The 13,357-nt window shown below is 57.0% G+C and overlaps 2 protein-coding genes across 2 annotated transcripts; both read right to left on the bottom strand.

Moving 5' to 3' along the window:
• Window positions 1-1,213: 1,213 nt before the first annotated feature.
• Window positions 1,214-1,753, bottom strand: LOC122520447. Its single transcript, XM_043640512.1, has one exon. The coding sequence runs from the start codon at window positions 1,751-1,753 to the stop codon at window positions 1,214-1,216; it is 540 nt and encodes a 179-aa protein (XP_043496447.1).
• Window positions 1,754-9,386: 7,633 nt separating this feature from the next.
• LOC122520446 lies at window positions 9,387-10,469 on the bottom strand. Its single transcript, XM_043640511.1, has one exon. The coding sequence runs from the start codon at window positions 10,467-10,469 to the stop codon at window positions 9,387-9,389; it is 1,083 nt and encodes a 360-aa protein (XP_043496446.1).
• Between the last annotated feature and the right edge of the window lie 2,888 nt (window positions 10,470-13,357).

Genomic DNA, 13,357 nt, shown 5'->3' with positions numbered 1-13,357 from the left:
ATCGGTGTTTGGGGACACCGGTCGTCCGTCCCCCGGGAATAATGCAGTTATTATTCCAGTCAAAAGAGAGGGGTCCAGTGCCTCAGTAAGGGGGGGAGACCTCGAGCTCTAAGCTTGTTCATAACAAGCTTATATGGCCTCCCCCAGGGATCTTCCTCGATGGTAGTGAGGAAGTCCCTCCAGGCCGAAGCCTTGGCCCTTCTGATAGCACGGACCAAACCCCTCTTGGCCTCTCTCCTGCTTTAAGGCACTCCCTCATCCTGGCCAGGTCGCCGCTGCGTCGAGCCCTCTGGTAGCGCCTTCTTGTTACCATGGCCTCCCTCCTAAGCGCTGCAATTTCATGGGACCACCACGACACTACTCTCCCCCTGTTCACTCCTGTCCTGACTCGGGACATGGCAATGTCACACGCACTAACAAGTGAGTTGTTTATCCACGTCACTAGATCCTCCCCACTGGCACTATAGTCACGTGTCCAGTCAGCAGACACGAGGGCTGCGGCGAGCCTATCCTCGTCCACAGCCCTCGCATCCCACCTAGGGAAAATTCTATCCCTGGAGCAAAGGCTTCGGAAGCCTGTAGCCTCACGCCTATAATTGAATATGACGTACAAATGGTCCGAAAGGGACTCGGCCTCATCCACCCTCCAATCCGATAAGCGACGATGGCTGTCGGAGATCCCCACGTAAGGTCTATAACGCTCGACCCTTGCGGCCGAACGCACGTGGGGTGGCCAACCTGGTTGCCCAGGCTTAGGTTCAACCTATTGGCCCACATGCAGAGCAACTCACCCCTTAGGTTACTTCTGCCTTCCGGATCCCATCTTTGGGACCGGGCATTGAAGTCTCCGGCAACCAACGCTGGAAGAGCGGGAAAAGATCCTAAGAGCTCTTCGAGCTCATCAAGGAGTCTACAAAATTTACTAATATCCTCGCTGGGGGGAAAGTAGACAGAAACTACCAGCGAGTCCCCCCATTTAGCGGCCACAAAAAACAAACCCCTGCGCACTAGGCTACAGGTTCCTCCGCCTTTGCTCACGAGAATCGCAGCGAGGGGCGACCCCCCCAGGGATGAGAGCCATCTCTCATCCCCAGGAGGGACCCACCACGGCTCCGATACTATGGCGATGTCCGCCCCAACCTCCCTCATTCGCTGGCCCAGCAAATCCTGGGCCCTACGCGCATGGTTGAGGTTGATCTGGACCATCGCCATATTAGTTTAAAGTAATGTTAAAATTGCATGGAGGGGCAGGAGCCGCCTGCTCCACCTCCATGCCACTATCTTCCGGACCCTTAGGTCCTACACACGGTCCCACGCTATTGGCGGCCGGCACACTAGATCCACGCACTTGTGCAGCATCTTTGTCCGCAGCTCTTAAAATTAGGTCTTTACGTCTAATAGGAGGCACCAATGGGCACTCCCAGGAACCCGCCCTGTGCGAGGTCTGGGAGCGACCCGCCTCCGCACAGACCGGACACTTGGGGCCGGCCCCACACTCGCGAGCGACGTGTCCCGGCTCACCACACCGAAAGCAAACGTCCGTTCTCGCGCAAGGTGCCGGGCAGAAGGCCGCAACGTGGCCCCTTGCGAGACACCTGTGGCATCTCAGGGGCCTGGGTCGAACAGGGAAGACCCGCACTCTTCCCCACCCCACCAGAATGTTTCCTCTGTCTATTGCCGCCCGGGCAAGGGCCGTCGGTGCCACCACCGTGGCCTCGTAGCGGCCACCCCTGCCCGGTCGGATTTCCCCCATAGTTATTAAGTTCGGGTCAATGCCCGACCTCCCCTCCAACAGCGCGCACCTAATCGCGGTGAGGGTGGTTGATGGGTATAAACCCTCCAACCTGATGGGGGAGGTCCTCTGAGGCCTCAAAATTTTGGCCTCAGGGAGGACCCCCCTCATCGCCTCCGCGACCTTGTCCGCCTTCGTTTGGGCGTCCTTGCCGCGGACCTCCCAAATGAAGGAGCCCGTGAGGCCCCTTCTGTAAGAAAGCCCCTTGACACCTATGGTGTCAAGGTTTATGCTTCCCTCCAGCTTTTTAAGAGCCTCCAGGTAGGAGGCTCCTCCCTCGCAGGTCAGGGAGACTGCGGCGGTCTCCCTGGTCCTCGCGGTTGCTTCTTCTTCTTCTTCTTCTTTCTTGCACAGTGGGGGGGGCAACCCTCCCAGTACTCGACTGTTTGGGCAAGGGCCCCCCAACAGGCATCGAAGCCCTACCCCTTCTCCTGACCTCCACGAACCCATCCCCATCTGGGATGGAGGTCAGTGGCATCTGTGTAGTCGTCGAGGGGGCAGCCCGTGGTTGGGCTGCAACTTGGGCGTATGAGCCCCGCCCCGCCTTCATCTCTTTCAACTCCTGTTGAATTCCAACAATCGCCTTGGACAGCTCAGCGAGGATCCTTGTGGTCGCCCCGCCGTCCAAATCCTCCCCCTTCTCGCCGTAGCCAGTCTTTCTTCCCCAATGGATCGAGTTTGGTTCGTCACGGAAGCTCTAACTGGGACATTCGCCACATCCTTTGCCGTCGCCTGTCTTTCGAGGAGCGCATCCTTTTTCTTTAGCTCCTTTCTAAGGCGCGAGCATTCTTCTTCAACATGCCTCAACCGGTCATTGGTGGCCTTAGTTTCCGCCCTTAATTGTTCCAATACGGTTTGTAAATCAGGGCCACAATTCGCCCTATTTCTTGCCTTCAATTCCCTGGCTAATTCCATAATTCCCAGGTTGCAACGCTTCATGCGACCTGAGATTTCACCCTTTATATTTCCACAAGTCTTTCTCCTGGATTCAGCCTCCATTGCATGATCCAAGATACGCTCGATCAGCCTACCAGTTTCAATGCCGGAGATCGATGGCCCCTCCGGGAAGACCACTTCCGCATTGGTCAAATCAATGACCTCTTCTTCTGAGGATGGAATATGTTACTGGCCTCGCCCTCTTATTTGTTCTGGCTGTTAGTGTGCCAGTCTCCATCTCCTCGGTGCATTCCAAAGTGCACCTTGGCCCCTCCTTTGAGGAGCACCCTTGCCTTCCTGACGCATTGGTCAGTTCGCGGGCCAGGTCGCCTACCCGCGAACAGCTTCCCGTATTGGTTACCAGAGTCGGGGCCGGGTCACCTACCCCAGACTCATAGCAGTAGCATGTTGACGACGGAGGGTGGCCTGCTAGCGCACCACCTAACACCGCCGGTGTGTGGACATCCGAACCACACCCTTTAATCACTGACTTTGTACTCATCTATATTAATAATTTTATAATGGCACAAGCCAGTGGAAAGGAAAGGAAATGAAGGAAGTAAGAGACAAAGAAAGAGTAGAAAAAGGGGGATAGAAAGAATTAAAGATAGAAATAGCCACACAAAGAGCATACACACTCCATTCATACCCTCCCTTTTAGTCGCCTCTTACGACAAGCAGGGAATACTGTGGGAGTATTCTACTACCCCCTACCCACGGGGGGGACCCTGACGCAACCCTGACGCAACCCTGACGCAACCCTTTTTTTTTTTTTTTTTTTTTTTTTCGTCAGGGGGAAAACCTTCATAGGCCCCTTGAGTCCGGTACTCAAGGGAGTGTCGGATTCTTACCGACTAAAAACCCACCTGGTGCAGAGTCTCCCGCGAGGAGAAGAGGCAGGCGCAACGCACAGTATGTACAATTCAAATTACCTATGTGCCTCTCTCCTAGTAAGCCCGGTCGGAAATTTTTCCGCGCTTTCTCCCGCAACACACACATACACACTCCTACATCCAGCGCACTCAACAGTAGAGTTTCCTCCCCGGAGGCGCAATCTCTCATACTTAGGCGCACTCAACAGTTACAACTGGAGACGCAGATTACACACTCACTCCTGGCCTGACCTTACAATAAAACAATATTTCGGTCAGGCCCACACCACTCTCACACCGTATTAACACACAGTTCTCGCACTCCAGTACAATCTACAAGTAACTCCATTCGATGGGGGAATCGACGCACAGCCGTTAGCCATTCGTCGCCCCAGGCACGCGAAGTCTCGCCCGGGGGGGCCGCCTAGGAGCAAGTCTCCTCTGCGGGCGCCGCACGCAACCCCCGTTCTCTCTCTCTCTCAGCTTTCTTTCGCTCTCATCACACGCCCCGCGAAAGACCGGAATGCATCCCACCCCCCCGGCATATCCAGGATGCCCTGAGTATGCCAGAGAGGGAGAAATGCACCCCCCCCAATTCCCCAACAAGATCATCCCGCTCACTCACCCACGCAGGGCAGTCGACCAGGGTGTGGTCAGCGTCATCTTCATTTGCTCCGCAGTGAAAGCACTGCGGAGATATCGCCTTCCTATTCTATGAAGGAATGCAGGGAAGCAACCATGTCCGGTCATCAGCTGAGTGGTGTGAAAGGTCGTACCATGGAGTGCGGCCTTTCAACCCACTCATCCAACCTATCAGCAATGGCTGCCCTAACCCGCGCTCCTGTTTCTCCCGTTACTCCTGTTAGTTTATCTCCTCTTCCTTCCATGCAGCGACCGCCATCCTCCTGGCTTCAGCGCCCAGCGCCGCCTTAATGGCCGGAGAAACAGGTTCCTCCGCACCACTAAGGGTCACATACACCTCCGCCAGCCGGGGCGCAAGATGGTCGAGAGGAATGATCCCCGCAACCATCATCGCCGCATGGAACGACACCGTTCTGTATGCACAGCACACCCTGATCGCCACCCTCCTCTGGAACGATCGAATGGCCCGCTTGACACGCATGTCCTCTACAGCAGTGCGCCACCACACCGGCGCCCCATAAATGAGCACCGACTGGACCACACTACTGTAGAGGCGTCTCTTCTTCTCCCCCGGTCCATGAAGGTTCGGAAGGAGCCTTCCAAGGGACCGAAGGATCCCCTCCGCCTTCGGAATCAAGGCCGCGAAGTGGGGCCTGAATGTAAGGTTGGAGTCTAACACCACGCCCAGGTACTTGACCCTGGGACCTATAACAACTCTAGACCCCCTAACCCTAATGGCGGGGGCCGGTGCACTCCTGCGTCTGCGGAGGGCAGAGGCAGGGAAGGCCATTGCCTCCGTCTTGTGTGGCGCCACTTCGAGGCCAAGCTCCTCGATCGCACTCACCAGCACATCCAGGTCGCGTTCCGCGTTCGCGATCGCCTCCGACAGGTCCCGCCCCGATGACAGAAGGGCCGTGTCGTCCGCATAACAGACGACCCGGGAACCCCCCGGCATCGGAACCCGGAGGACACTGTCATAGGCTATGTTCCACAGGGTTGGTCCCAGCACCGAACCCTGCGGAACCCCGCACGAGACCTGTCTTTCCTTTAATTGTCCACTCTTCCCGACAAACAATAATGTTCGGTTGGACAAGTAACTCCTTATGATGTTAACTATGTATGTGGGAAGGCCCATCCCATCCAGCGCCCTGAAGATGGTCTCCCACGGCAGCGAGTTGAAAGCGTTCCTAATATCCAGCGAAGTCAGGATCCCGACGCACTCACTGTCCACACACTCCCGCACTGCGTTTTTCACCACCATTATGGCACCGACCGTCGAGCGTCTGACGCGAAAGCCATGCTGCGCCTGCGACAACAGACCCCCTGCCTCCAGGCATCTGTTCATCCTTGCCACGATTACCCGCTCAAACAGTTTCCGGTCTCATCCAGTAGGCAGATCGGTCTGTAGGAGCCAGGCAGATCCGGTTGGGCGTCTAGTTTCTTCTTTATTAGGACCAGTCTTGCCCTCTTCCAGGCTGTTGGAAAGTTACTGGTCCTGAGACACTCCGTGAACAGTTCAGCCAGGCCGACCCCGCAGTGGACCGCTGCTGCCTTTATCACTATGCCCGGGACCCCGTCCGGTCCCGGAGCCTTTCCACCGGCGATCTTCTTTGCCGCAGCCAGCACCTCCTCCAGCGTTACCGCCGCACCATCCACTTGGACACCGCGGAGGCCCCCCCCGCTGTCCCGCTCCACTTGGGGAAACAGGCCCCCCAGCACCCGGTCCATCACCTCTGACTCTAGTACCTCCGTCAAGGGTGCTGAGTATGGCCTCAACTTCCCCATGACCAGGCGATATGGTCTGCCCCACGGATCCGCCTCAAGCGTCCCCACGAAGTCTCTCCAGGCAGCGGCCTTGGCCCTCCTAATGGCCCTCTTCAACTGTCTTTTCGACTCCCTGCGGTCCTCCAGGCACAGTTCTACTCTTCTTTGGTCCCCACTGCGCCTGGCCCTTAGAAAGCGTCTCCTGGCCGCCGTCGCCTCTGCCCTGATAGCAGACAGTTCCTGCGACCACCAGCATGCCTTCCCCCTCTGTCCTCGTGTTCCCCGCTTCGGCAGTGCCATGTCACATGCAGCGCCAACTTCCGCGTAGCCACTTGACGAAATCCCGCGCACTACACTCACCACTGGGACGCGTCCAGTCGCCCGATATAAGGGCAGCGTCGAGCATGTCCTTGTCCGCAGCCCTCGCATTCCACCGAGGAAAGTCCTGCCTGGCCGGCTCAAGCTTCGGACCCCTGCAGTCTCATGGCAGTACTTGAACATTACAATGCATGGTCGGAAAGGGACTCAGCTTGATCTACTCTCCACTCCGATAGCGGATACTAGCAGCTGACGAGCCCCACGTGAGATCACTGACGCTCGACCCTTGCGGCCGAACGCACGTGGGGGAGCCAGCTCGGTTGAAGAGGTGCAAGTTCAACCGATTGGCCCAGGTAGAGAGCACCCACCCCTTAGGTTCCTCCCCCGGGATCCCATCTGTGGGCCCGGGCATTAACGTCGCCCGCCACCAGCACTGGAGAGGTAGGTCTTCCTAAGAGCTCTTCGAGCTCCTCTAGGAGCCTACAATATTTACTAATACCTCGCTGGGGGGAAAGTAAACAGAAATCACCAGCGAGTCCCCCCACTTGACAGCTACAAGAAGCTACCCCTTTGCACCAGACTGCAGGGTTTTTTTTTTTTTTTTTTTTTTTTTTTTTTTTCGTCAGGGGGAAAACCTTCATAGGCCCCTTGAGCCCGGTACTCAAGGGAGTGTCGGATTCCTACCGACTAAAAACCCACCTGGTGCAATTCACATTCATTCGTTGGGTGGGAGGGGCGGAACCGTGCTACATGCACATACTTCACCCGCTCCCACCCCGATGAGCCTGGTGTGTTTCCAGGCTCTCTCCATTCACACACTCACATACATCTTATAATTAAGTTGTTGCACCCCACGGTGGGGCGCAACCTAAACCTACTATGTATAACTATATACACTAACCCGACCATCCATCCCATGATGCAATGGTCGGGTTCATACAACCCATGCATGAGCATGCTCATTCATCTCCTCAGGGGAAAGCGGCGCACTAGACCGGGCCAGTCGCCGCCAAAGCGTCCGGAGCCTCGCCCGGGGGGGCCGCCTAGGAGCTACTCTCCTACGCGGCCTAGCATTCATCTTCTTCTGTTACGCACAACTCTCTCCCTCTCTCTTTCAGCATCCTCCTTGGCCCTCATAACTAGTCCTGAAAAGGACTGGAATGCAGCCCACGCCCCCGGGGTATCCAGGGATCGCCCGACTATCCCGGGGAGAGTGAGCTGCACCCCCCCCAGTTCCCTGACCAAGGAGGCCCTCTCATTCATCCACGCAGGGCACTCAATCAGGGTGTGATCGGCATCATCGTTCCCCGCATCGCAGTGAAACACCGCGGGGAGTCTGCCTTCCTGATACCGTATAGGTACGCGGGAAAGCAGCCATGGCCAGTCATCAGCTGAGTGGTGTGGAAGGTCGTTTCCAAAGAAAACGGCCTTCCAACCCACTCATCCAACCTGGAAGCGATGGCTGCCCTCACACGCACCCCCGTTGCTCCAATTGCGCCAACGAGACTTACTTCTTCTTCCTTCCATGAGGCAATTGCCCTCCTCTTGGCAATAGCGCCCAGCACGGCCCTTGTCCTAGGGGAAACGGGATCCTCCGCTTCCCGGACCGCTGCGTAACGTCCGCCAGCTGCGGCGCCAGATGGTCGAGGGGAATAATCCCCGCGACCATCATTGCCGCATGGAAGGACACCGTTCTATACGCGCAACACACCCTGATTGCTACCCTTCTTTGCAGGGCCCGAACAGCCCGCCTGACCCTCTGATCTTCCACAACAGCGCGCCACCACACCGGAGCACCATAAAGGAGCACGGAGTGGATCACGCTGCAGTAGAGGCGTCGCTTCTTTTCCCTCGGTCCGTGAAGGTTCGGAAGGATCCTCCCAATGGACCGAAGGATCCCCTGCACTCTAGGAATTAAGGCCTCGAAGTGGGGCCTAAATGACAGTCTGCATCTAATACTATGCCCAGGTATTTCACGCTGGGCTTAACCGCAATACAAACCCCCTGAGTCTGATCACAGGGGGGGGAGCAATCCTGCGTCTGCGGAAGGCAGAGGCAGGGAAGGCCATCGCCTCCGTTTTGTGCGGCGCCACTTTAAGGCCCAAACTCTCTATCTCATTACTAGGACCTCGAGGTCCCTCTCGCACGCTAACATCGCACTAGCCGGGTCCCGCCCCGCTGACAGGAGGGCCGTGTCATCCGCATAGCAGACGACACGAGACCCCCCCGGCAGCGGGACACGGAGGACCCGGTCGTAGGCGATGTTCCACAGTGTGGGGCCCAGGACAGAACCCTGTGGGACCCCACACGTCACGCTTACGCTATGTAGAGTGCCCTGTCCTCCTAAAGGACAGGAGCCTATTCCTAAAAAAGTCCTTAGTAATATTAACTAGATGGGGGAAGCCACACCTCGTCATGAGTCAATAACGGTCATCCAGGGGAGCGAGTTAAACGCGTTGGCAATGTCCAACAACACTAGGACACCAACCCGTCCCTCACTCACGCACTCCTGTATATAACGTTTGACCTCCCCAACGGCCCCAAGGGTGGAATGGCCCACCCTGAAGCCATGTTGGCTCGGCGATAGTACACTTTAGTTCGAAAACTCGCTCACCCTGGAGACGATCACTCTCTCGAATAACTTCCCCACCTCATCCAGCAGGCATATGGGCCTGAATGAACCCGGTGAGATGTCCTCCCCAGTCCTCTTTCTTATGAGGACCAGCCCGGCCCTCTTCCAGCGCTCCGGGAACACGCCGTTCCTCAAGAGGTCAGAGAAGCATCGAGCCAGTCCCCCGCTGCAGATGTCAGCAGCCTTTTTCACCACCAGTCCCGGCACACCATCAGGGCCTGGTGCCCTTCCAAGGCCAATCTTGGTAGCGGCCCTGCGCACCTCTTCCGGCAGCACCTCCACCCCAGCCAGGTCCCGCAGGTCTTCGTTCGGGGACACTGGTTGGCCGTCCCTCGGAAACAGGGTTTCGATGGTTGTGGCCAGCAGAGAGGGGTCCAGTGCCTCAGTAAGGGGGGGGAGACCCCGAGCTCTAAGCTTGTTCATCACAAGCTTATATGGCCTCCCCCAGGGATCTTCCTCGATGGTAGTGAGGAAGTCCCTCCAGGCCGAAGCCTTGGCCCTCCTGATAGCACGGACCAAACCCCTCTTGGCCTCCCTCCTGGTGTAGGCACTCCCCTATCCTAGCCAGGTCGCCGCTGCGTCGAGCCCTTTGAAGCCTTCTTCTCGAGAGCATTGCCTCCCTCCTAAGGGCGGCAATCTCCCGAGACCACCACGGCACCACACTCACCCGGTTCACTCCTGTTCTGACCCGAGGCATACCAAAGTCACATGCCCTGACCAAGGAACAGTTCAACCACCGCACTAAGTCTTCCCCACTGGCACCATTGTTCCGTGTCCAGTCGGCGGATACGAGGGCTGCGGCGAGCCTATCCTCGTCCACAGCCCTCGTATCCCACCTAGGAAAAATTCTCTCCCTAGAGCAAAGGCTTCGGAAGCCTGCAGCCTCACGCCTATAGTTAAATATAACATACAGGTGGTCCGAAAGGGACTCGGCCTCATCCACCCTCCAATCCGATAAGCGGACGATGGCTGTCGGAGATCCCCACGTAAGGTCTATAACGCTCGACCCTTGCGGCCGAACGCACGTGGGGTGGCCAACCTGGTTGCCCAGGCTTAGGTTCGACCTATTGGCCCACATGCAGAGCAACTCACCCCTTAGGTTACTTCTGCCTTCCGGATCCCAACTGTGGGACCGGGCATTAAAGTCTCCGGCAACCAACGCTGGAAGCGTGGGAAATGATCCTAAGAGCTCTTCGAGCTCATCAAGGAGTCTACAAAATTTACTGATATCCTCGCTGGGGGGAAAGTAGACAGAGACTACCAGCGAGTCCCCCCATTTAGCGGCCACAAAAAACAAACCCCTGCGCACTAGGCTGCAGGTTCCTCCGCCTTTGCTCACGAGAATCGCGGCGAGGGGCGACCCCCCCAGGGATGAGAGCCATTTCTCATCCCCAGGGGGAACCCACCACGGTTCCGATATTATGGCGATGTCCGCCTCAACCTCCCTCATTCGCTGGCCCAGCAGATCCTGGGCCCTACGCGCATGGTTGAGGTTGACTTGGATCACCGCCATTTACTCTAAAATAGTATTAAGTCTGCATGGGAGAGGCAGGAGCCGCCCTGCTCAACCTCCATTGCATCGATCGCCCACACTAGGTCCCACTCGGTCCCGCACTATTGTCGGCCGGTACATCACTCACTCGCACTGGCGCGGCGTTTTTGTCCGCGACCACCAGCATCTGTTCCCTGCGTCTAATGGGAGGCACCAGTGGGCACTCCCAGGAACCCGCCCTGTGCGAGGTCTGGGGGCGACCCGCCTCCGCACAGACCGGACACTTGGGGCCGGCCCCACACTCGCGAGCGACGTGTCCCGGCTCACCACACCGGAAACAAACGTCCGTTCTCGCGGAAGGTGCCGGGCAAAAGGCCGCAACGTGGCCCTTGCGAGACACCTGTGGCATCTCAGGGGCCTGGGTCGAACAGGGAAGACCCGCACTCTCCCCCACCCAACCAGAATGTTCCTTTGTCTATAGCCGCCCGGGCAAGGGCCGTCGGTGCCACCACCGTGGCCTCGTAGCGGCCACCCCTGCCCGGTCGGATTTCCCCCATGGTAATTAGGTTCGGGTCAATGCCCGACCTCCCCTCCAACAAGGCGCACCTAATCGCGGTGAGGGTGGTTGTTGGGTACAAACCCTCCAACCTGATGGGGAGGTCCTCTGAGGCCTCAAAATTTTGGCCTCAGGGAGGACCCCCCTCATCGCCTCCGCGACCCTGTCCGCCTTTGTTTGGGCGTCCTTGCCGCGAACCTCCCAAATGAAGGAGCCCGTGAGGCCCCTTCTGTAAGCAAGTCCCTTGACACCTATGGTTTCAAGGTTTATATTCCCTTCCAACTTTTTGAGAGCCTCCAGGTAGGAGGCTCCTCCCTCGCAGGTCAAGGAGACTGCGGCGGTCTCCCTGGTCCTCTTGGCTTTCTTCTTCTTTTTCTTCCTTTTCTGAGGATTCCCAGTGGGGGGGGCAACCTTCCCAGCGCCTGGTTGTGCCGGCAAGGGCCCCCCAGCAGGTATCACAGCCCTGCCCCTTCTTTTGACGACCGTAAACCCATCCCTGTCCGGGACAGGAACCGGCGGTGTCGCAGTAGCCGTCGGAGGGGCAACCCGTTGCCTAGCTGCAACCTGTGCATACGTGCCACCTCCCTGCTTCATCCCTCTGATGTCCTCCTGGATGGCAACGACAGCCCTCGCCAGTTCCGTAAGGATCCTAGCCGTTGCCCCGCCATCCAGACTCCCCTCTGCGTTCCTGGCCGCAGTCAGTCTCTCCTGGTTTCTGGTGTTTGGAGCAGCCGTATGGGTCCCACCCCCAGCGTTGGGTCCAGGTGGGACGTTTGCTCCCCCTCCCGATTTCATCTTCTCCAGGAGCGCATCCTTTCTTTTAAGTTCGCGTCTTAGGCGCGAACATTCCTCCTCCAGGTGCTTCAGCCTGGCATTGGTGGCCCTCGTCTCCGCCCGTAGTTGGTCCAGGGCCTCCCTAACATCGGGGCCACAGCTCGTGGCATTTCGAGCCTGTAACTCCCTGGCGATGTTTGCGATCTCCAGATGACAGATTTTCATCTGACCAGAGATCTCGCCCTTTATATTGCCGCACCGCTTACGCCTGGCCTCGGCCTCTGCGGCATGATCCAACAGTTTCTGGATCAGACTCCCTGATTCCAGCTGAACCGTGGACGGTCTGGATGGATCACCGTCCAGGTTGGTGAGGTCGATAACCTCCTCCTCGGACGACGAGGAGTAGGCCATCGGCCTCGCCCTTTTCCTTATGGAACCGACCGCTGGAGAGTCGAATTCCCCGTCTTCTCTTCCTGTAGCATACGTCGGTTCGCAGGCCAGGTCGCCTACCCGCGAACAACTTCCCGATGCATTTTCTAGGATCGGGGCCGGGTCGCCTACCCTCGATCCATAGCAGACACATGATGACGACGGAGGGTGGCCTGCTACACCACCACCTAACACCGCCGGTGTGTGGACATCCGAACCACACATAGACAAAACTGACTTTGTGCTCTTCATAATTTTTTCTATAAATTTGTTGGCACAAGCCAGTAGGAAAGGAAAGGAAAAGAAAGAAGCAAGAGGCAAAGAAAGAATAGAAAAGAGGGGATAGACAGAATTAAAGGTAGGAATAGCCACGCAGAACAATCACACACTTCATACCGTCCCTTTTAGTCGCCTCTTACGACAAGCAGGGAATACTGTAGAGTATTCTACTACCCCCTACCCACGGGGGGGACCCGACGCAACCCTGACGCAACCCTGACGCAACCCTGACGCAACCCTGACGCAACCCTGACGCAACCCTGACGCAACCCTGACGCAACCCTGACGCAATGTGATTTCTGCCCAGTGCTCTGAATGTCAACGTGAAAGAATTCAAGCAAGCGGGTAACGGCGGAGTAACTATGACTCTCGTAAGCCGAACGCTCCGTCGACATGACGAGATAAAAGATCTCGTCATGAATGAAACGATGAAAAGGGACCCAGAGGCAACAGTAACGAAGGAGGCTACAATACAATCTCCTTCAGGCGGGAATCTCAAACCCGATCTGATAGTCGAAATCAGAAAGGGGTCTTCAGGTCGATTATAACAGTCCCGCCACGGGACAACGATTACCTTGCACAGGGACGAAATGATAAATTAAGAAAATATAGCCCGTTTTGCCTCTCCTGCAGCGAGAATATGGAGCGACCGCTTGCAGAAGTCCTACCACTTGTGGTAGGAACACGGGGTGCCCATGCCCAAGGAGACGATCATGGATCTAGAAGATAGGAATTCATGATCGAAAAAAACGCTTAGACTGTATCTTTAATAGCGTTACGTAGTTTCCATAGAAATTTACCACAGATTCATGGACTACGATGGGCCCCGTTCGACCAGGAACAGTTAAGCCTGGTCGACAAAATCTCTTGG

The sequence above is a fragment of the Polistes fuscatus genome, unplaced genomic scaffold (assembly GCF_010416935.1).
Source record: "Polistes fuscatus isolate 324 unplaced genomic scaffold, CU_Pfus_HIC Scaffold35, whole genome shotgun sequence".
Classification (NCBI taxonomy): domain Eukaryota; kingdom Metazoa; phylum Arthropoda; class Insecta; order Hymenoptera; family Vespidae; genus Polistes; species Polistes fuscatus.
This window is presented reverse-complemented; position numbering and strand designations above follow the sequence as displayed.

Coding starts and splice junctions, on each gene's coding strand:
- LOC122520447 (XM_043640512.1), bottom strand. CDS start 1,753: ATGGGGGAAATCCGACCGGGCAGGGGTGGCCGCTACGAGGCCACGGTG.
- LOC122520446 (XM_043640511.1), bottom strand. CDS start 10,469: ATGGCGGTGATCCAAGTCAACCTCAACCATGCGCGTAGGGCCCAGGAT.